Genomic DNA, 22,187 nt, shown 5'->3' with positions numbered 1-22,187 from the left:
ATTATAAATTTGGCTGTATTATTTTAAAATGTGAATTATTTCCATCATTAAGGTCAATGATTCTTAATGATGGATGGTAAGGGATGTAGTTTCTAAACAACGAAGTACTTTGTCTCATAGCTCTGATTTTCTAAATTACCATACTTAATTTGATATTTCAAATAGCACTATAGGAAAATAAGAAAGGTTTTCATTATTAGAAGATTGAGAGACTCTTGATCTAATCTGCAGTTAAGAAAAGTCTGGTCAATGGCAGAATTTTTGACAGAGAAGAAACAGAAGGAAAATGAGTTGTTCCCACGGAGCAGGAATCCAGACGTTCTAGGGGAGGCAGAGGTGTGAAGTATCCAAAGACCTAAGAGAGGACACACACTTGGCGAAGTTAAAAGGTGGAAGAAAAAAATACAACGCCCAGAACAGTTCTTTGCACATACTAGGCCCTCAGTAAATAGTTTTGAGTGAATACATGAACTTAGACCACCCAACTATATGAAGCATCGGTCTAATTTACTTCTGACCTAGCATACAGAAGTGACACAAAGGTGTTTAGCAGGAGTGAGGAGGGCCTTAAGCTATTCTGGCACTTGCTAGAAGTCTTCGTGTTTAAATGAAAGCACTTCTCAGATACCAGTATACCTAACTGACATTTTCATCTCTAGGAAGGTAAAGGAAATGAAAGAAACGTCTATTTTTGGATCAAATTTTCACCAAGAAGGGATTGGTTGGTGAAACAGAAGTGGAAGGGAGGTGTATCTATTTATTCAGCAAGTATTTACTGGGTGTCTGCCATGTGCACTCGGAAGATTGTGGCCGTGATGTTATCTTAGCTTTTGTGATAACTAAGGAGCAGATGATTACATACTGCAGATTTTAGGAGAGAAATTTCAAATAGAGAAGTAGATGTGATTCCATGGCCTGAGACTCTAAAAAAGATGACTAAAGAAATGAGATACCCAACACTTAAATTCAGATTAGGGCCCTTTCTGTGTGCTTCCAAAAGCTCCTCAAAACTCCCTTCTCAAATCCAGTATCAGGTTGGATCATAATTCCCTAGCACTCATCTCTACTTACTCTTACTATTACTGAAGCTTTAACTTTCAAGACAGCAAAGCAGCATTTATCATATTTATCATTGTAACCTGGCAAATAGGACGGTCCCTGGCACATAGCTCATGTCTAATAAATTATATATACACACATGCCCACAATTCACTATATATGTATAATGAATTAAGCAATAAACAATGACAAAATTCTGATGCATAATTATGAATATTTTTCTAAATTATCAAAGATAAGGTACACACCCTCAGATACATCCCAAGTCCATAATTTTTTGAACGATTAGAATGAGAGTTTTGAGAGTTCTAAAAAATGAGGAAAAGAAATGGCTGTGGCTGCCAAGGGCATGTGCAAATTAACTCAAAATATAAAAAAAATTTAAAGAAGAATGCAAGGAGAGGCAAATAACGAAGAACAAATACCAAAGAGAAAGATAATCCCATTAGAATAGTGTCAGGAAGCCTAGAGTCCAGAGTGAGCTGAAGTATGTAAAAAATTCTAAAAACAACAAAAGAGACATAAAAAGCTGGCAAGGAACAATTCTACAGAAAATGAAGGTGACAGAATAAGCCAGACAGAGAAAACTGGAATGTGTGTAATGTCCAGTATTGTGCCCATTTTTGCTAAGCACATAGTCATAATTTCTGTCAAGACTGGAATACTATTTCTATTGTATTTTTTATTGTAGAATTTTATTTCTGTAGAAAAAAGAACAAGAAAGAGTAGGACCTCTAATAAGAAAAACAAAGAACTATTTATTTATCTCTTCTTAATTTTGCCTTTTAATCAAGGATCATGATTTCCCATCTGGTAGAGAGGAACAAAATGCAAATTAGAGGGAATTGAGGCCCACAGCGGCACAATATTAGCTCCTTAGCTGTTTGGCGTGGATGGGGGTCTCCTGGCTCAGATTGTATCCACAGGCCTGAGAACCCTCATGCTCTGAGTGTCCTACTCCAGCCAGCCATCTTGGAGGCATTTCAGCGAATGGAGAAATCCCCAAAAGCCTAGAGAGTAACAAAAAGAGAAAACATAAAGTCCCAGCAAAATTCTAAAATATATTCCGAAGTTTTTGAGCACACTCAGAAAAGAAAGAGATAATCATTAGGCGCCAATAAGAAGTCAAGCAGGACTAAATGATTTTCCTGTTCTGTAGAGTATCTAGAATGCAAGATGAAGACAAGTTGTGGTGTATGTGGATTTCATCAAGGCAGTTTTCACAATATCTCAAGATCCTATTACGGATTTAGTGGAGAAACATGAACTGAATAACAGAATAGTCAAGTGGATTCACAACTACGTTTGCATAACCAAACCCAGAAAGTGCTAAAGAATGGGTCCCTTTGATCGCAGAGGGTGATCTGTAGACACCTGCTTGTGTTTTTCTCTAGATCTCTATCAGTGATTTGAATGATGATTAATCTGATGAAAATAATAAAAATAAAGAGGCACCTATTGAACTCTTAGATGTCAAACACTGTTCTATTACTCTTACGTGTTCTTTATTTAATCCTTCCAACAGCCCTATGCAGTTGATATTTTTATCTCCACTTTACAGATGAGTAAAGTGCAGCACAGAGGACTGAAGTAACTTCCTCAAGATCACACAATTCTTAGGTAGCAGAGCTGAGATTCAAGCCCAGATTGTTTACTTAATGGCTGAAGTTACACAAATGATATCCATCAATTTGTGAATGACAAAGTGAGCTAAATGAATGACTAAAGTACAGCTAAAGTGTAGAGTGGTAGATTTGGTATCCAAAAACAAAAACAAAACAAAACTCTGACAGACTGGAAAAATTGGCCAAATGAATAAAGACAACATTAATTTGAGCCAACTGTAAGCTTATACACTTAAGTTCCAAAAAACTCAACTGCAAAAATAAAGATTGGGAAGATGGGACTTACTAGTAGATCAAATGAGGAAGTCGTGAGAGTTTCATTTAATATATAGTCTCATTATGACCAGTGTATAGTGTGATTGTCAACAGAACACAATCTTAGAGCAAAATTTTAAAACATTTTTCTTCTTCCCATTGATCATTTTCTACCTCATTTTGACTATTTTTTTTTAACCAAGCCAGCTTTACATTTTGATTCTAATTCTTGGGAATACGAAGGTTTCTCAATTGGAATGAATCCACTAAACAATTTTTAAACAATTCCATTTATTTGCATTGAGCCAAAACAATGGCAGCAGACTAGTGGAATAAGCACAAGCTTGGGAGTCAGTCCCAGAGGATGAGTCCCCGCCTGGCTGTTGACTGGCTCTGGGACCTTGGCCTTAGCATCTGCATGCCTAGTTTCCTCATCTAGAAAATGGCAATAATAATACCTACCTTGCAAGAGCATTGTGAGTGAAATAGACGTAAAGAGATGAAATCATCCAGTGTGGTGCCTGAGGGGGGTTTGTTTTGTTCACTGTTTTACCCCCAGCACGTAGGCCAGTGCCTGGCACAGAGGAATTACTCAGAAGTGTGCGTTAAATGAATACTGAATGAATGAGTGAATGACTGAATGAGAGAATGTGCTCAGTAAAGGATAGTTCTTGCTAAAGGCATGGCAGTGTTATCAGATATGAGAAGTGTTTGTAAAGCAACAGACTGATTATTCAGAGGTTTAAAGAAGGGGAATGCTTTGTCATAGCTAAATGTATTTTTTCCCATCATGCAGAGTAGCTTCAGGATTTTTTAAAAACTAAACTAAAACTGTGACCATTAGGTTGTCTTTGTGGTGTTTCCTCAGTCCTTACCCCATGTTTCCATGAGGTGTCTAGAGTGGTCTCATTCTGCCTAGTCAGATATTGTTTGAAAGCTTGAAATGAAAAATGAAACCAAGTTAAGTCTGGCTGGTAGCCCATTGAGAAATAGATTTTTTTTTAAGTAGAGTAATTTTCAAAGACATTTTTCCTCTGTAAGACTTCCTCATTTTTAAAAGAAGCATTTAGTAAAACAACAAGAATGTCTTTTTAGTGTCTGGTTATCTCTTTTTCAAGACTGAGTTCGGTAAATTACATAATATTAGCTGTTGGTCATCTCCCAGATAAAAACCAAAGCCTAATGAAATCTTCAGTGTAATTTATGAGTTTCTTTCCTAGAGGTAAGTGAAACTCAGCTTCATAGCTTTTATTTGTTTGAGGGCCTTTAACATTAGTCAGATTAGAGCTTATGTTTTTGCAAAACTATAAGGACAAAGAATCAAGTTGAAAGGATTTTTTAAAAAAAAAAAAGATCCAGTTTTTGATTCAGTATTTCAAGAATAACAGAGAAAATAGGGTCTGGTTTCAGAACCTTGTAACCAAAACTGACAGTGGGGGCAATGGGGAATTGGGATGGGGTAGGGTTGAGAAGGAATTCTCCCATTTGCTGAAAGGAAAGTGAAACAAGGATATTATCTCTTTGCTGCATCATGAACAGGACAAGCGTATAACTGAAACCACACCATATAACACCTTTTCACATACTGCCTTCTGATGTCATCTAATTACTTACTGCCTGCTATTCTTATCTCGCTTCAAGAGCCAACCTTAAAATTACACAGTGGTACAATTAACTAAACACATTGTATCTAGCCAAGACAGATAGTGGACTCCTATTTCCACAAATATTTGTTGATTGACTTCTGCGAACTATGCAGGTGGGTTTTCTTTCTGGCCTCACATGTGACTTACTTATTTCCACCAGAGAGGTTTCAGTTTTTCTCTTTCTCTTACCTGAAATGCCATTCCCTTTCATTGCCAGTACTGCCTCAGAGCAGTGCAAGAGAGTGTCTCCCTTCAGTAGCCCTCTGTGATTAAACCCACCTAAACTAAAGCCATCTCACCCATCTAGTAGCCCTTTTTATAAACATGGTTGTAGTCATTTCAGAATGATTTAAGATTCTTATTTCTCTTGGCTCTGACATCCCCCATGTCCCACAATATACAGCCCTCAAGAATAGACATTGAGTCTTATATCTCACAGGGACACACACGTGGATGCCCCTCCACATGCCCTGTCCACCCATGGGGAGTACACTCAGAGGACGTGTTCTGCAGCTGGATAATGAAATTTTTAGCATTAGTGAAAAACCAGACAACCCTCATTGCTTGTCTCTATCAGTCTGCCGAGAATGGGTATAAACGGGGTCAAGGCTATACGAGAGGGATTTTTTCATCAGGCAAGTATCAAAACCTAATACATTTACACCTCAAAATTGCTTTAAAGTAGATTGGATGACTAACAAAGTCTTCCAAAGGGAAATAATATATGGTATTATATTTATTTGAGAAGCCTGTACAATATTTGAACTACTGTACAAAAACTAGTTTTGATTCATTCAATCTTTAGAAAAATGATTTGGAAGAGATTAAACTACATATTGCGATGGCTTACAGACCATCATACAAGTGTTGGGTACTTTCCGAACTTCCCCCGGTGTGAGTTGAGCCATAGGGCAGGCTGGGGCTCAGAGCAAGGTGTTTGCTTTCAGGCCTTTGATTGCTGTGAACTCGAGGGGTAAGCAGGCAGGTCATGAGAAGGTTTACACAGAACCCATGGCGTGCATAAGTGTGGCAGCAACAATAAAAATCCATATCTATAGGTGGAGTATGTAATGGTGAGGTTAGTGGTTAAGTGTGTTTAATATTGTGTTGGAAACCACTTTTTTTTTTTCTCATTCCACAGAAAAGATAAATTTTCAGTCTTTCTCTTTTGGACAGAGTATAGGCTTTGATGGAAGGGAACCAGGGAGCTAGTCTAGTGACCTGGTTATCCCGAATACAAGGCTCTGAGTTAAGAAATAAAATAAGTAGGAGATGTTGGGGGAGTTACTTGGTTAAGGAGATGAGATCCATGGGGTTCAATATGGGAAGATGTGGAGGGCTTCCGTGCTCAGGATTAGACCTGGACTGAGAATGACTAAAACACTGCTGGGTTGGAGACATGGGGGGAGGAGGAGAGAGAGTGGATTGGAAGGTGTGTAAAGTGATGTGGCTAGAACAGCATTTGACAATGCTGGTTTTAACGGTGGCATTTAAAGTCATAACCCTCACAACATTGTAAACTGACTCTACTTCAATTAAAAAAATCTTTAAAAAGAATGGAAAAAATATATACAGTAGCTATTTTTATCATTAAAAAAATAAAGTGATAACCCAGTACTAGACTGTAAAAACTGGGGAATAAATTATTAAAGACTTGTTGCAACCAAGAAAGGAAAAATAAAATGAGAGGACATTTATTCCTCTTTTTCCACAAGTCTTTATTGAACATTTAAAATGTCACAGGTACTCTGCTAGGTACTTTGGAAAAGAGAAAGGTGAAGTGGAATTTATCAGTGACAAGCTTTGTAAAGGGAAGGAATATCTCATATATATTTGAAGCACTTTTAAAGTATTTGTCAGTTTTCCCAAAACAGCATATATTTCAGGTGACAAATTTCTATTTTTGTTATAGTTAGACATTGAAATAAAATTCGCTAAGACAGTGAATATGACCTCTAGAGTTTTGAGCATATCATAAAATGGTCAAAATGAGTTTTACTATTTGTGATTGCATTAGAATAAATCCAAGGGCATTATAATCATATTAATTCTCTCTTTTATCTATCTTGATACAGTTACCTGAAATCAGCATGTATGAAAGGAGATTTAGTCATTTTTAGGCTGTTCTGTTATTAGCTCTAAGACTTTATTTGAACTTTGCTCTTCCGTGTTGTAACTGCTTCTTGTCTTCTAAAGACAAGTACTTTAGGTATGAATTCGGTCTGTAGCACACTGGCCATATCTGATAGCCCAAGGCAGGAAACTATGACCTGGCGTGGGTTTCTGAACCGTTCTACAAGGAAGAGATACTACCGTCTTGGATTTACTTCTGCTTGTGCTGAAATTTTAAGAGCATGATAAATAAATGACCCAGTGGACACAGAGCCCTGGGAGTCTACGTCTCTCAGCAATGCTGCAGGCAGGCCTTAGCAATGGGCTGCCACCCACCCAGGCCTGGAAGTGGCCTAGGCCTCCCATCAGGTGGCACTGTCCATGATGAGGGATGGGTGTATCCCGATGAGGGCAGTTTGTGGTCCGAAATTTGTGTTTCGCTGGCTAGATGCATGACTGTAACCTCTTAAGGTTTAGTTTCTCACCTGCAAAATGAGGATGGGTTGGGTAGGGGGTGAGGGTCGGGGGGAAGCGACCACATGGGCTATGGAGGAATCCAATGAGATTATTTATCTATTTACATTTATTTGATAACATGTAATGTGTGCCAAGCACTGTTTTAATCACTTTACAAATATGAACACATTTCATTCTCATGACTACCCCATGAGGTAGTTACTATAATTATTCTCAGTTTACTGATGAAGTAATGAAGGCATAGAGAGGTCAAGTAACTTGCTCAAATCCCAAAGCCAGTGAGAGGCAGAGTTGAGATTCAAACCTGGTAAATTGTAATTACCTATTTTCTATCTTAAGAAGATAAGGAAGCATCTGAATAGCAGGAAATGGACAGTGTTTCCTCTTGGTGATCATTTAGGGGCCCAGGATACGTGGTTGGTGACAGGCACAGTGATTAACACAGATGCCTCTGCCCCAGGGCTGGCTATAGGAGCTTCATGCCTGACTTTGCCCGTGGGTGGTTAGGAAGATGAGCTCTGATGGTGGGGACCAAGAGAGGCCTGACCTGAAAGAGAAAGTCGTGCCTTTCTAAGAACATGTTGAATTCATGCGTTAGTCTGTCTTTCTTTCTTTCTTTCTTTCTTTCTTTCTTTCTTTCTTTCTTTCTTTCTTTCTTTCTTTCTTTCTCTCTCTTTCTCTCTTTCTCTCTTTCTCTTTTTCTCTCTTTCTCTTTCTCTCTCTCCTTCTCTCCTCTCTTTCCTTCTTTCTCTCTTTTTTCTCTTTCTCTCTTTTTTCTCTTTCTCTCTTTCTGTCTTTTCTAAATCAAACCAGCAAACAAACATATAATAGGACTAACTTGCCTGTAGGTGGTACGGGCCTGACAGGCTTCAGAAAGCCTTCTCCATCCTGCTCCGCAATAGTTCTCCCCACCCCCATGCTCCTTACACTAGCTTTTCACTGGTAAAATTCACCATGAGAACTTCATTCCTTTGGCTGAGAGCATGACCCCTAATAAAACGTAAACCCCTGGAAACAGTAATGCATTATTAATTTAGTGTACAGTTAGCCAGCAGATGCCTCCAGTGAGGTCTAGAGCCAGGAACAGGTTTTAGAATGGGGTGGGGAGAGAGAATGCCTCAGGGTGCAGTGCTCGGAATGTTTGCTAATTGACTGATCTGCTGGACTGGTGTCACTGAAAGATTAGAAGCCCTTAGCTGACTTCCATTCTCAAAAACTGACCTTTGGAATGATGACTGCAGTCCCAGCCTGTAGTCTCTTAGCCTCTGGGACAGTCTGTGTAAAGGTGGCAAGTTCGGTCTTAGAGCTATGCCTTCCGAAGACGAGAAGAAGAATGAGGAACTGGGCATTTGCTTACCAGGGGCCGGAAGGCAAAAGCACAGAGCAGTTTTACAAAAAGGAAACAAGCAGTTTCTCAGAAGGTGAGTCCCTCGGTGCCTCAGGTGGGCTGTGGCCACCAGCCCGCTGCTGGTTACTCAGCCACACCCTGATCCTGCTACGTACCCGGGTTTCTGACTCCACCTGTGTCACTGTTGAGATGATTTAAGTGGACGCAGGGAAAGCAAGTTGATAAAGGCGGCCAGGGCCAGGGTGGCCAGAGACAGGTCTTATGTGCCTTTTGAGAAAGGCAGTCAAGCCATGATCTAGAAGTCCTGATTTGGAACACCAGGAAACCTAAAAAAGTGAGTCGAGTTGGCAAGGCTTGGGAACAGTAGTAATGGGTGGGGGAGGAGGCACAAGAGGGGCTGGTTCTCTTCTGCTGGATGTCTGGGCTCTGCCTCAGTTCCCTAGTATTTCTTTCCCACCAAATGCCAGTGCGTGTAAGTTAGTGTATCATACACTGTTTTAACAGCCAGTGCCACTGACGGATGTTTCAAGGAAGTAGGAGGGACCTGACTTTCTCTGCTACTTTGAGAAAACCACTAAATGTTTACTAGGAGAGTTCTGACTTAATGAACCAGGAATACTATGAGTTTCTTGAAACAGAGGTTTTTGAGACCAGAATATGCTCTAGAGAGATGGTGGCTTCCTTTACCAGGTGTTTATTCCATGACAAATAAGCCAGATTCCCCAGAGTTGGCTACGAACGCAGAGCTTTTGTTTGCCAGGTTTCATTGGGATTTCTCTCTGCCAGTCCAGAGCTGTAGTGCAGAACCACAATGCATGTTTTCTTTGGAGATGAATATCAGTGTTTTCTTTTAAAAGTTGCTGTAAGAACTTTAAAAAAGACTACAGCCCCACTTCCAGCCCATCCCCTCTAACTCTGAGCCTGCCTCTAACCGTCTGCTGTGCCTGATCTCTGGGGTGAGGGGTGTCGCTCTGCCCAGAGCCTTGAGCCAGGTCAAGTCCACGTCTAATTTCCTGAGTCCACACACTGATTTTCTTCCTCACCTCCTCCTTTCTGTGTTTTTGCTTACATATCTGTTTCCATCCGATGATTTAGGCCCCCCCGGGGGCCGGAGCCCAGGGATCAGGAACTCCAAGTCCAGATCTCAGCTCTGGCACTTATTAGCAATATGATTGGAGTCAGTGGCGCACCTCTGTGTTGACATTTCTTTTTCTATAAAATGACGGCTAACATACTCCAGAGGGTCTTTATGAAAATTAAAATGAATTCATACATGGGAAGTGCTGGGTATACAGTTAGAGCTCAATAAGTGTTATTTTGTCACCATTGTCAGCATTCCCCGTAGCGCCTGGCACATTGTAGATGTTCAGCAAACCTTTGTCAATCCTGAGAAGAAATGTTGCCTTTTGTATAGGAATTGCCTTTGCTGATTGAAGAGCTGAGGAAAAGGAAAGAAAGAAAGGGAAGGCGTGTTATTTCCTTTTCAGCATTCGAGGACTTTGTGTGAGGTCCTTTGATGCTCAGCGGTGTGAAGGAGAGCGGTGCTCGGCCTTTTGTCTAAACTGCTCTGGGGTTTGGGATTTGCTCAGCAGGCAGTCGGGGATGGCGGGCAAGCCAGTGTGATGTGCAGGGAGAGTGCCTATTGTGCTTGGAGAAAGTGGAATGTATTCTTCTCAGCCTCACCCGCCGCCAGCCACTTCACCTTTCCCGAGGCATCTCTGAGGATGGGCCTGTTTTAAAGACTGGAGCTGACATCATCGCATCTTAAAAGAACTGAGCATAATTGAATTGCTGATACAAGTGGGTACTTGCACCAGGCCCAGGTCACCCACATCTCTATGGAAACACATGTTTGCTTGAAAGCCCAGTAATCAGAAGCAGAGCCTTCCAGGAGCCAGCATCGGGTCACTTTTAGAAAAAGGCATCTATTTATATTCTCGAGCCGTCAGAGACCTATGAAATGAAATAATTTCAAATTAAATAGAAAAAATCAGACCGCAGATGAATGCTAATAAAGGCTGCCGGGCGCCCTCCCCCTGTGCTGGTGTGGCCCGAGATCTGCCGCGTTTATTTTTGCTGTCCTTTGCTCTTTTGCTCCCATTTGCATTCTGCTGCAGTGGGGAGGTGGTTCGACACTTTATGCAAAAATGGTTAATCTTCATTCATACGCACTTGCCGGTACTAAAATGGAAAATGCAAAACCGGGCCGGCCATAAAGTGTGCTTTGTGCTCTTGGCCAGCTCTGTATGTGCAGCGTGTACACGGGCGTCCAATCCGGGTGACCGCCTCCTACACAAGCACTCGAGGCTGTTGACTAGAAGACGTTCTCTCATAAAGGTCTGAAACTTGCATCAGCACATCTTGCCCTAGATGTGCTCAAGTGATAGCCTAAGTGATTGGAAGCTTTTATCTGCCTCTGGAAGCAGGTTTTTTCAAATAAGTATTGACTGTTAATGACCTGTTTAAAGAAAACATTCAATTTTCTTTCTCCATCGCACCCCCCAAAGAACTTAGTAGGCAGTGACATTTCTAAACCAAAGGCTAACCCTGCTTTTCAAAAGAGGCAGAGACAGGGCTTTTAAATGTGGAATTTTTTTTTCCTGACATTTGCCCTTAAATGCTTTTCAGTGAAGTTGTTATAACAGTGGATTTGGTACGTTGAAGTGTCTTTGAATCAAAATGCAACCTTGAGATCTTTTTCCTCCCCTTCAAATTAAACAGAAAATTCTAGGTACAAGTCTTCATATGAAATTTGTATTTCAGTCACCATTCTCTGTTTCATTGTTTATGTGTCCTCATTCCTAATAATTAAAGCAACTTTCCTCTAAGGAGCAAGGCCCTGCACAAGAACCGTTATTAAACTGTGGGAATTAAATCACAGAAGAAAGAGCGAAAGCACTTGGAAAATGAGAGACCTCAGTAATTACAAGACCAGATAAGGAACGGCAAAGGCAGGAGTGAAAGGGAAGAGGGCACAAAACGGGAGAGAGAGAATAGTCAATGAAAAATTAAGCAACAGAAAACCTATAGGATGTTACATTTAGACAAAGTCCCAGTTTTATGGAGGGAACACTGTTTCCCACTCCAGCTGACATGCAAATGCCCCTGACTGCTTAGGGGGCTGGACAGTTAGTCCTTGACCAGTTTAAAGGTGATCTTTACAGAGAAATAGCCTAGGTTGTGGGAGACAGCACCAATGTCTTTTTTTTTTTTTTAAGCTGAATGTTCAGCTTTCAGCTACCCTATTTACTAGGTGTTCCCATCACCCCCAGGGCCCTTACAGACTTGAACACCTGACAGCTGAAAAGGACCACAGAAGTCCCATGCTCTGAGAGCATATTTCAAGGAGGGACACTAGAAGTTGACACCACACTCAGACAGACTTTGTCACAAACTATTATACCTCCCACCTTTTCTTCTAAGGACCCATTCATCTTTCCTAAAAGTCATTTACTTTCCCCTAAGAGGCCTACATCCCCTCTGCTTTCCCTGTTTTGTTTTGTTTTTTTTAATTTTCTTTGTTTGTTTAAAAAAATTTTTAAGGGGGAGCTAGGTTTATTTATTTATGTTTTTAATGGGGATACTGGGGATTGAACCCAGAACCTCATGTATGCTAGGCATGCGCCCTACCACTGAAACATATCCTTTCCCCCATCCCTGTTAACATGGTATTTAATCCTGAATTCTAGGCCACCTCGGGGAGTTCTTCATTTTTTCCTGGGCATCTCCCTTATGTACGTGAGGTATACATGTTAATAAACGTCTGTTTTTCTCTTACTGATCCTTCTTTTATTTACAGGGGTTCCAGCTAAGAACTCAGAAGGGCAGAGGGAAAATTATTTTTCCCTCCCCTACAACTCCAACCTCTTTTTCTGCAGCTGGAGACCTGAAGGCCTAATGCTCTGCTCTGACAATCTAGAACCTGTACTCAGGATTATTGGTGGCCACACCGACGCCTTTCCTGCATGCTCTATCAAAGCTTACCTGCCCTGTTTCCCATTCTTTCAGAACACTGTTCTCTGCTAAGGGCAAACTGATGGCAGCAGAGAATGAAATCAATTAATGTGTGAAATTGCACCTTCTTCCAGAGGTAAATAGCATACCACTAGCTGAGTAAAAATGCAAGCATCTCTTAAGAAGTTTACACAAGTTGCGAGTTTGCACTCTGGGAGACTGTAAGATGCTGTGTTTTGACTGAGAGGCTTTTTGCTTCTCCAATCATGATGCATTTCCTACCCACGAGATCAGTGCTTGATCCTTCCTCTCTGAGGCTGCCATGAGAAAATGTCTCAGGATGTGTGTGATCATAACACTGTCTGGGCTGCACCAAAATCAGATCCAGGGACACTTCAATTACTTTCATTTAGAAAGGGGGAGCAGTTAAACATTAGATCCTGGAGTGCCCGGGCAGCGTCGTAGAACCAACGAAGCAGTTTGTTGGCCGAGGGCCCACTAACTGCAGCTTTTAACACTGTCATCCAAGGGCAGAAACTGCTGGAAAACAGCCATGTCTTTATAACAGTTACATTCCCGCCCGTTCCTGTGCGAGTTTGGTGGTTTGCTCTGCAGTCTGTGTCCTGCATATATACAAAGCCCATATCACATGCCAGCCAGCTTGAGAGGACAGAGTCCGGAACCGGTTTTACTCTCCTTGCAGAGCTCTGACTGCAGTTCATAAGCTTGAGCCCCATGATTTGTTTACGATGGATTTGAGGTACGATGAGAACAATGGCTTTGGGCTCTTGAGTCCGACTGCCTGGGTTTGAGTCCTGGCCCTGCCACTCGCTGTGGGAACCTGGGTTACTTCCTGAATCTCTGTGCCTCCACTTTCACATGTATGAAATGAGGATGCTCACAATTTCTACTCTACGAGTATGTATGGCGGTTAAATGAATAAATAAATATCAAGCACTTAGTAGAGGGTCTGGCACATTCGAAGTGCTCCCTAAGTGTGCTAATTGTTATTAATAACACGTTGGTGAGAAGACCATTCCTTAACAAGGTAATTTTTAGGAAACTGTCCTCCTATTTCTCTTTCTCGGCTTCTAGAGAATCTGTTTGTTGTGCGTAGCGATGAGGATTAAGGAAAAGGCCCTTTCGTAATATTCCCAGGCTGCAGACTCTAGAGCGGTGGTTCTCCAAGTTCAGTTTGTGTGTGTCTGATGCCCCAGAGGGCGGGTTAAAACACTGACCAATGTCCCCTACTCCCAGAGCCTCTGATCGATTCCCTCAGTGAGGGGCAGAGAATTTACATTTCAAACAAGTGCCCAGGTGCTGCTACTGCTGTGCCTCTGGGAACCCCACTTTGAGAGCCACTGCTGCAGGCCAGCACTTCCCAGTGAAGGTGTGATGTAAGCCACAGAGGCCATTTAAAATTTTCTAGTGGTCACATTAAAAAAGTAACAAGCGATGGATGAAGGTAATTTTAATGTTACATTTTATTTAACCCAACATGTCAAGTATTATCATTTAAACACACAATCGATATAAAAAAAATCTTGAGACAGTTTACATTCCTTTTTTGTAGCAAGCCTTTGAAATCCAGGGTATATTTTACATTCCCAGCACATTCTGGTTCAGACTAGCCATATTCAGATCTGGCTTTGCAGGAAAATGACCTAAGGAAGTTTCTTTTTTCAGGATTCAGCCCCCTCCCATACCAACTGGCATTCTCTATTTTTATGTTTTTATAAAGCGTGGGAAAAATGTGTATAAATGACTTGAGAAAGTGGTTAAAATCATCATTTAAAGTTTTTTCTTATGTATTTCCTCTGGTTCTCTAAATCTCATTCAAGAAGAGTGATGTCATACCTGAGAACAGGAAAGTCCGTCTAACAGCAGCAATAGGTTTCAGAGAAACAAAACTGAAACTTTATTACTGCCTGCACAATGAAACAGGAGGAAACACAGAGACTGGGAAGACAGAAAGCAATTTGGTGTTTCAATACACTGTTTTAACTCTTTATGATTTATACCATTGCATGAGAAATATGAATACATATAAATTTATATCTCTTTTAAACTCAGTTTGGTAGTTAATCAGATTGTCGTATATATTAAACTTCACTGAATTGTATTAATTAGGAAGGCTGAAACATATTTGCCAGAATTTGTACTATACAAGTTTATTTTTCAGAGAGGATATTTATCTACAAAGTAATAGAGTTTCTGACTAGCAGTAATACACATTAAGTAAGATCTTTGCCTAAGTAAGTTCAATTTGATATAATTTTACACATGAAGTGATTGGTGGTAACTAAAGTTATGGATTATTAATTTTACACTGGGGAAGTGTATAGATGATATATTGGTGATAAATTGTAAAATTCTTTTCTTTGGGATTGATATCTTTCCTAATAAGTTTTTGACTATGGACTATATATCTAGAGTGAAGTGAGACGTTAATCTGAGATTTCATAAATAAAATTTCAGTCAACAGTTTCCTTGCTCTTTATTTTTTTCTAGGATATTCATAAAATGTAGATGATATATATATGTATATTTATAATGTTATTATTGAAAGTTGACGTATGATTATAGGAAAAAAATTTCAAAAGTACCTAAGCTATTGAAATGTTGCAACAACTCCAGGACTTGTATTTCTGGTTATCTTCATTTTCTATTGATATTTGATATGCATGGAACATGTGTGTGTGGATTTGAATGGTTAGGCCTCAGTAATTGGTCTTTTCCTAGAACAGTCCTAAGTGATAATGGGAATTAGAAACCATGTTCTTTTCCAAGAAGTCAGAGATCGCTGTGCCTTTCAAGTTATATGCTAGGCTATGAGCATCAGTCAGGTCCATTGGTGATGGACCATCAAGTACGGTGACCAAGTGTGATGCGACGGAAGTAAGAGGTCTGTTGGTCCCACACATCTGTCACTCACAGCACCAGATGCTTCTCAGGTTACCCCAGGGGGTCCACAGTTATGAGGGATGGAGTTTTAAGTTACTGAACTCTGGGCCTGTCATTTGGGAGGAGGTGACAATATGTTTCCTGGAGGAAAATTTCCATAACTGTTTAAGTTAAACAGTTAAGGTTCAGATTAAATGGATCTGACTGTCCAGATAGAAGGAAAAGTTCCTTAACTATTTAAATTAAACAATTAAGATTCAAATTAAGTAGATCTGACTGTCCAGATACAGTTCATAGCAGAGAACAGAATCCCAGGAGAATAGGAGTTCAGCACAGTTTCACTTTCATCGAGGTGAGGGAGTCAGAGGAAAGGCGATGAGCCTGTGACACCATGCCAGGGCAAAGTGTGCTTCTGAATATTCTGGAAGGGCTAGTGTCAGTCCAAGGTGTGGACTTTCGACAAGGACCTTTGACTCACTGAAGATCAGCCTCATGTTTGTCTTTATTAATAGACCCCAATTCAACTGTCTAGCCACTTAAGCTCTTAATTCTTTAAGGCAAGTCATATTTATGTTCTGTTTAGACTGCAATCTTTCATCGAGTTTCCATAACTGGAGGTTCACAATCTCCCTGTTATATACCAGCCAGCAGAAAGTCTTGATGTGCAAAGAGCATTGACTCCACCTGGAAGAGGGGGTCTGTGGAGGCAGCCCTCCACACAGGAAAAAAAATTTGGTGGAGTAAAATGGGCAAAGAACAGCTCCCTACAAGTTATTTTTATCTTATCTTCCCACCTGAGAAATCTGTAATAGCTCCATTCTACCCTCTTGGCCAGCCTTTTCCTTCTACTCCCCCCTCCAAATTGTAATTCATCTTATTGGCATCACTACCGAAGAAGAGTCTTCCTTGATTTAGATGCCGAGGCCAGTGAGAAAGGGAATCCCAAGAAAATAAATATATTCCCATGGTTATAGTTCACCATTCAGTACTGCCACTTACTCAGATCGCAGAAATTTTCTGTCCTCAGCGGAATTCCTCCCTGAATCCTCCGTGGTTTTATACTTTAGAAAATGCTAGACATCAAAGCAAAGCAAAAACAAAACCCTTTTTCTATCAGATTTCACACATCCATAATGGCAAGAGTAGATGGGTCCAGAAGACTTAGCTAATCTAGTCTAATGAAAGGAATCATGGCTCACAGATTCATCCTAACAAAGAGCACCAAGACCAGCCGTCTCCTTTGAGCCTCCCTAGCTCCGTCGTTGCAACTGTTTCTCTTTCCCTCCCTCTCCCATCCTCATTCTCTCACACACTCATACAAACGTATCATATGCAGAAAAGTCCATATGTATGCAGTGTATGTTTACATAATGCCAAAACTTCCATTTGAATAAGAAAATCAACTATTCAAATATCTTCAAATATCGTGCTTGTAGACCATCTTGCAGGCATGGTGATGACTGATCAAAGGTTTCACTTTTCATCCATGGCTGGTAACGAAAACACCAGATTATTTGTCCTTGCAATTCACATACCATCTCTAGTCACTGTTACTGATATCAGAAAATGATCCTATTTTCTTTTACTAATAACTCTCAGGGTCAAGAATAAATGATAGAATGAAAGTCAGTTATTACTTGTCAGCTAGCATTATTTACTTTTGCCCTTATGCCAAGGCAGAGGATATAGAATTTACCATCTGGAAGAGTTACATAGACTGGAGGTGTATCCAATGGGATGGGCACTCTTTGCAGAGCATGTGAGAAGGAGATATGTTTCCGGGGATCGAGTATGCAGCGTCTCCCCCCACTACTGTGCCCAGTTGCATGTGTCAGTGACAATACCATTTAGAAACTAGTAAAAATCAAATTTTACACTGTTTCTAATATTTGATAATAGATAATAGTACATGGATTCATCTTTGAGTGGTAATAAAGTTAAGATTATATATTGCCAGCTTTCATCCTGAATCAACAAAAGGTAATGGATCTGAATTTATACTTTATTTAAGACCTGGGCTTAAAAGAAAATGGTGAGGGGAATTGTTATCCCTGAAATATATCAACTCTAAATACACTTTTTGTAGCAAAAGCCAAAAAGAATATAAGAAAGGGTTTCAGTGGTTCTTGACTGACAAAAAGCATTAAAGATGCAAGTAGGTAGCATATTGATGTGTTGGCCTGTTTAGCTGCTAATTTCTGAACCAATCCGTTTTCCCATTGTAAATCGTTTATGCTCTATTTCAAAAAGAGATTGAAACTATTAAAGACTGAAGATCTATCTTCTATAATAATGGTAAAAGATTTAGGGACCAGATGAAAAGAAAGAAAACTCCACAGCTTAGTGTTAAGAATACGGATCTTCTCAGAGTGGGCCACTTCTCAAAGAAGATTGGACACCAAAGGCTGAAAACCAAAAGAATTTAGGGAAACAGAAAGATTATGGGCAATTTTAGGAGTCCATTTGAGACTAGAGATCCTGAATTTATGGTCATTAAAAACATGGTAAAGGTATATATGTGTTGATCTGGAAGGATGTTCATATGTTGATGAGTGAAAACGCAAGTTTAAAAACGGTTGTTTCGGGTTTCTTATGTTTTAATCTGGAACCGTTTCTCCTGTTTCTTCCTGGAGTGCTTTCATGTAGTTACATCCATGCAGGATGGATGTTATATTGGCTCGAGAATAATAAAGCATTGGAAATATAAGGATTATGATGACTGTGCTTAGTTAAAATAGGTACACTTTTCCTCCACTCACTGTTTTTGACCACCTTTCTTTTACATAATAAGAAACACAGTTTGGGTCCATATCCATCTGTCTTTGTCATCTTCCATGTTAGTACAGTATGAATAAAAGATTTTACATTGGCATCTGGAGTTATCATAACATGCTTTTAGAACATATCTAAGACAAGTGCTTAGCTTGAAAGTATTTTTATATTCTAAAATGGTATTTATGATTATGGCTGAATGAAATTGTTTACTATGTTGTAAGAGAGCATAAAATAACATATGGAAAAATCAATTTTAAAACTTTAAAGTTAATCTTTTTTTTTCCTTCTTTTGTAGGGCTTTTTATTCCACTAGAAGCAAGATGGCTGAACTCAGTACTCATGTGAATGTCAAGGAAAAGGTATGATATAATTACACATCGGCTTGCAGAAACTCCAGACTGGATAATGTAGTCTCTAGCTAGTGAAAACTCAATTATAATAGAAAAAGGGGGAAATGGTGTGGGGGGATACATAGTAAGTTTGACACACTAGAAAACCACTCCCCAGAATCCTAAGTAGCATTTCCTGAATATGTGTTTAGCACATTACATTCATTTTCTCATGTAATCTTCACCATAACCCCATGAAGTTATTCTCATTTTATGGAGGAGAGAATTGAGACACAGAGAAGGTAAGTCCTTTGCCTAAGTTCATAGAGCTGGTCAGTAACAGAGCTGGGATTTGAACCTAGGAGTTCCATTCTGCAGTTCACACTCTTAACCACCGTACTGGTTACATCTGAGAGCTAGGCTATTATGTTACATCTCCAGAAATTTCCTCATATAGAGACATCCAAAGCATTACCTGGGGGTCATGCTGAATACCTTGACAGTTTCTTTCAGCACTGAGAGTTCATGACTCTGAAAATCTCCCCTCCTCATTATTTGTTGGAGGCTGATGACACTTCACAGACCTTGCAAGTCCTGTCGTCCTCTGTGAGTTTCCTCCACTATGGTCACAAGCCCTCACCTGCCATATGTGCTCCCTTGCACTGTTAGCTCTTAATGATCATAACAGTAGATCACATAAGACCATGGAGGTAAATTTGTCATCTGGCAACAGGGGAGCTGAGGTCCTAGAAGAGATGTGTCCGTGGTTGCACAGCAGAGTGGGAGAGCCTCAGCTGCAGCTCACTCCAACCTCCCGCAGGCCCCCTCACCTCCGCTAGGCTGTAAACTGCCCAGGGGCAGGGCTTGGTCTTTCCTTTCTTTGTATCCCCCACAGTACCTAACATGCAGGGTGAGTGATGAAAGCGGTAACATTGCTGGAATCCTTAGTAATCTTTCTTTCATTTAGCCAAGATCTATCAGACTCCTGCATTGTCCCAAACACTGTTCTAGATGCTGGAGATATGGCACTGAACCTGTGGCTGAGGGTCCTGCTCCCACAGTGCTCGCTGTTAAGGGCAGAGAAACAGAGAGTAAACATGAAAACGTATAAATGAGCATGATCATTTCAGATAGTGGTAACCATGATGCAGCAGGGTGGCAGCAGGAGGTGGCTACCTTAGATGCAGTTGGTCGGGGCAGCCCTCCCAAAGGAGGTGATATTTGAGCTAAGGTAAAGAAAACAGGAAAGGAACACCATGCAGAGATCCCAGGGCAGGGCTTTCCAGGTAGAGAAGCATAAGCAGACGCCTGAGGTGCACTGAAGTCCAATGTGGTTGAAGAACGAGTGGCCAGCGTGTGGCCGGAGTGTGGTAGGCAGAGGATGGTGTGGGCGCTGAGATCGGAGAGTGTGGCAGGAGCCAGTGCTGGTAGAAAATCGGCCTGTCACCTGCCTTCCTCAGCCTCCACAGGATCCACGAGGGGAAGATAGGGTTTCACGAAGTTGGATGAGAAAAAATGCATTTTCATCTTTACTCTTGTCTAAATCGAAGTGAGCGTTTCCTTCAATCATGAATCTAGGCCAAGGGGAGAAAAAAACAGCCCACGGGAGTAGCAGGGGTACCTGTGACTTTCACAGCTAGAAATCACAGATCTCTTTATTTCAAATTACATTTGTTGCAGACATCCTGAAATGGTGTTTGTTCAGCACTGCTTCAAAATTACTGTAGTTACAGAGCCTGCCATTACATCGTGTTACCTGATATTGATAGAGAGGACCGTATATTACTGTAGCATAATTTTTTATTAATATTTTAACTTTATTTTAGTATAAGTGGTTTCCTCTGTAATCATATTATTTTATTTAAAAATTATTCTGAGAAGGTCTGTGCCCCAAAAGGTTTAGAGCCATAAGAGAGCCAGGTAGGGTTTTATTCAAAGAGCAGAAGTAGCTGCTGAAAGGTGTTAAGTAAGCAGGAGCGTGACTTGGTACGATATATTTTTAAAAGCTCCCCTAGCTTTGTCAGCTACTGTGCTGCCTGTTTTCTAGTCTTCATATTAAATCACTTTGTTGTTTGATGAGGACACAGAGGCTTGAAGTAAAGTGATTTGGTCAAAGTCAGACTCTCAGGGAATGTGAAGGAGCCGGGATTGAAACTCAGGTTCTGTCTGTTCTAAAGCCTGTGCTCTTTCCACTACAGTACTGCCTCCCGGAGTTTTCCACCAAAATAACCCCAGGGCACAGAAGAACAAACTTGCTACCCCAGGTCTCTGGGGACATGCTCAAAACCAACTTCCGCATACCATTTCTTTGTAGTCTTAACGTGTTATCTTTAACGTTGCTGCAAACATTTTACCCATTATATTCTGTAATATAGTCCATATATTATTTTAAGACAAAACTGTTTTCACTTATTGACCATTGAGCAAACAATAGCAGAAATCCTTGCCCCCTTTATAGCATGGCTTCATATTCTCCATGACTCACAGTCATGCACTTGGGAGAGACTGTGTGTTCCCCAAGTTGAGAAGCCAGGCCCGGCACCAGTGCTGACCAAAGATTGGGCCCTTTCCAAATGTCTGTTTATGGGTGGGTTGAACAGCTCCTAAAGTTGGGTTATGGGAAGGAAAAGCACTTTCAAGAATCACAGTCATAGTAATTGATTCCTTGCAAAGCATGGCGAGTGGACAGACCAGTCTGGTAGGCTCAGAAGACAGAATGTCTTATTCAAAACAGAGGTGGCTTCGAGCCAGCAAGGGGAAGGAGGCTGCCCCGTCAGCACGCAGACCACAGAGTCACTGTGAACACTCCATGCATTCGCTTAGGCCCACATTCACCCACTTGTTATGACCAACATCACGTTACACATTGAAGAGGAACAGTAGATGGTGTTTCTGCCATTGCACTTCAGTAACTTATCAAAATGTTGGCATTATTTTGAAAGAGGGTGATGTTTAAGCTGTAAATATTATCAATCTGCATGACAGTGAAAGTAAAGCTCCTCTAACTCAGTGAGTAAATTCCATCTTCCCGTATCAAAAGGTTAATAAATTTCTCAGCTCAATAAAATAAATCTTAATAAACAGAAAATTCTGATCATTTGTAATTTTCCATTGATTTATTTTTGTACCTTTATTTCTTTAGTTATTAGCTTTTATGGCCTTTTCATGATTAGTTTGTTTCCCAATCTGTCACACAGCAATGACATTTTAGTTTGGAAAATTAAGAATAATAACAACTGTTATGTCTTAAATTATAAATGATAAGCTTTTAGAGATGTGAGAACAGATTTGTGAGTGTTTTTACACAGTATCTAGTCAAGCACTGTGGGAAATTAAATACTTAGTAAAAGTCTTGCAGGAAATGAGCTCATCAGTTATCTCTAGTGGGTCCCCTGTTGGGTGAATTGGAAAGGAGGTGCACGGGTGGTGGAATCATTTCTGTCCTCAGGCGGCTTTTCGTCCAAAGACATAACCTAAGGTCTAATACTCAAGACAACAGAAATTTACTATTGCCACTCTTTGTGACTGTTTATCTTTAAGTGCCTTTATATTATTGGATTATACCTGAAAGGATTTAAACTGGAAATTTTGTTCGAAGTCAAAGTTGAGTCTCCTTAGTGTGACATTCATCCTCTGTGTGATCTCACCCTGACTCCTTTTCTACCTCTGTAGCTTCTTCTCCACTCTCTCCCTTCAACGCAGC

At 40.5% G+C, this 22,187-nt stretch overlaps 1 protein-coding gene across 6 annotated transcripts in view; it reads left to right on the top strand.

Moving 5' to 3' along the window:
- SPATS2L (spermatogenesis associated serine rich 2 like) overlaps positions 1-22,187 on the top strand; it is a 157,222-nt gene that overhangs the window by 55,879 nt on the left and 79,156 nt on the right. For 4 of the 6 annotated variants that reach the window (XM_031452047.2, XM_031452046.2, XM_031452052.2 and 1 more), the window contains exon 3: positions 18,451-18,514. In XM_031452047.2, the coding sequence (XP_031307907.1) occupies positions 18,476-18,514 (39 nt within the window). In that variant the 5' untranslated portion in view covers positions 18,451-18,475. Of the gene's footprint in view, positions 1-8,596; positions 8,857-12,530; positions 12,613-18,450; positions 18,515-22,187 lie in introns of those variants that run through there. The other 2 variants (XM_064485119.1, XM_031452049.2) reach the window with 2 other exon arrangements.

Source organism: Camelus dromedarius, chromosome 4, assembly GCF_036321535.1.
Source record: "Camelus dromedarius isolate mCamDro1 chromosome 4, mCamDro1.pat, whole genome shotgun sequence".
In the NCBI taxonomy this organism is placed as follows: domain Eukaryota; kingdom Metazoa; phylum Chordata; class Mammalia; order Artiodactyla; family Camelidae; genus Camelus; species Camelus dromedarius.
Note: the sequence above shows the minus strand (reverse complement) of the source record. Positions and strands in the feature narration are given on the sequence as shown.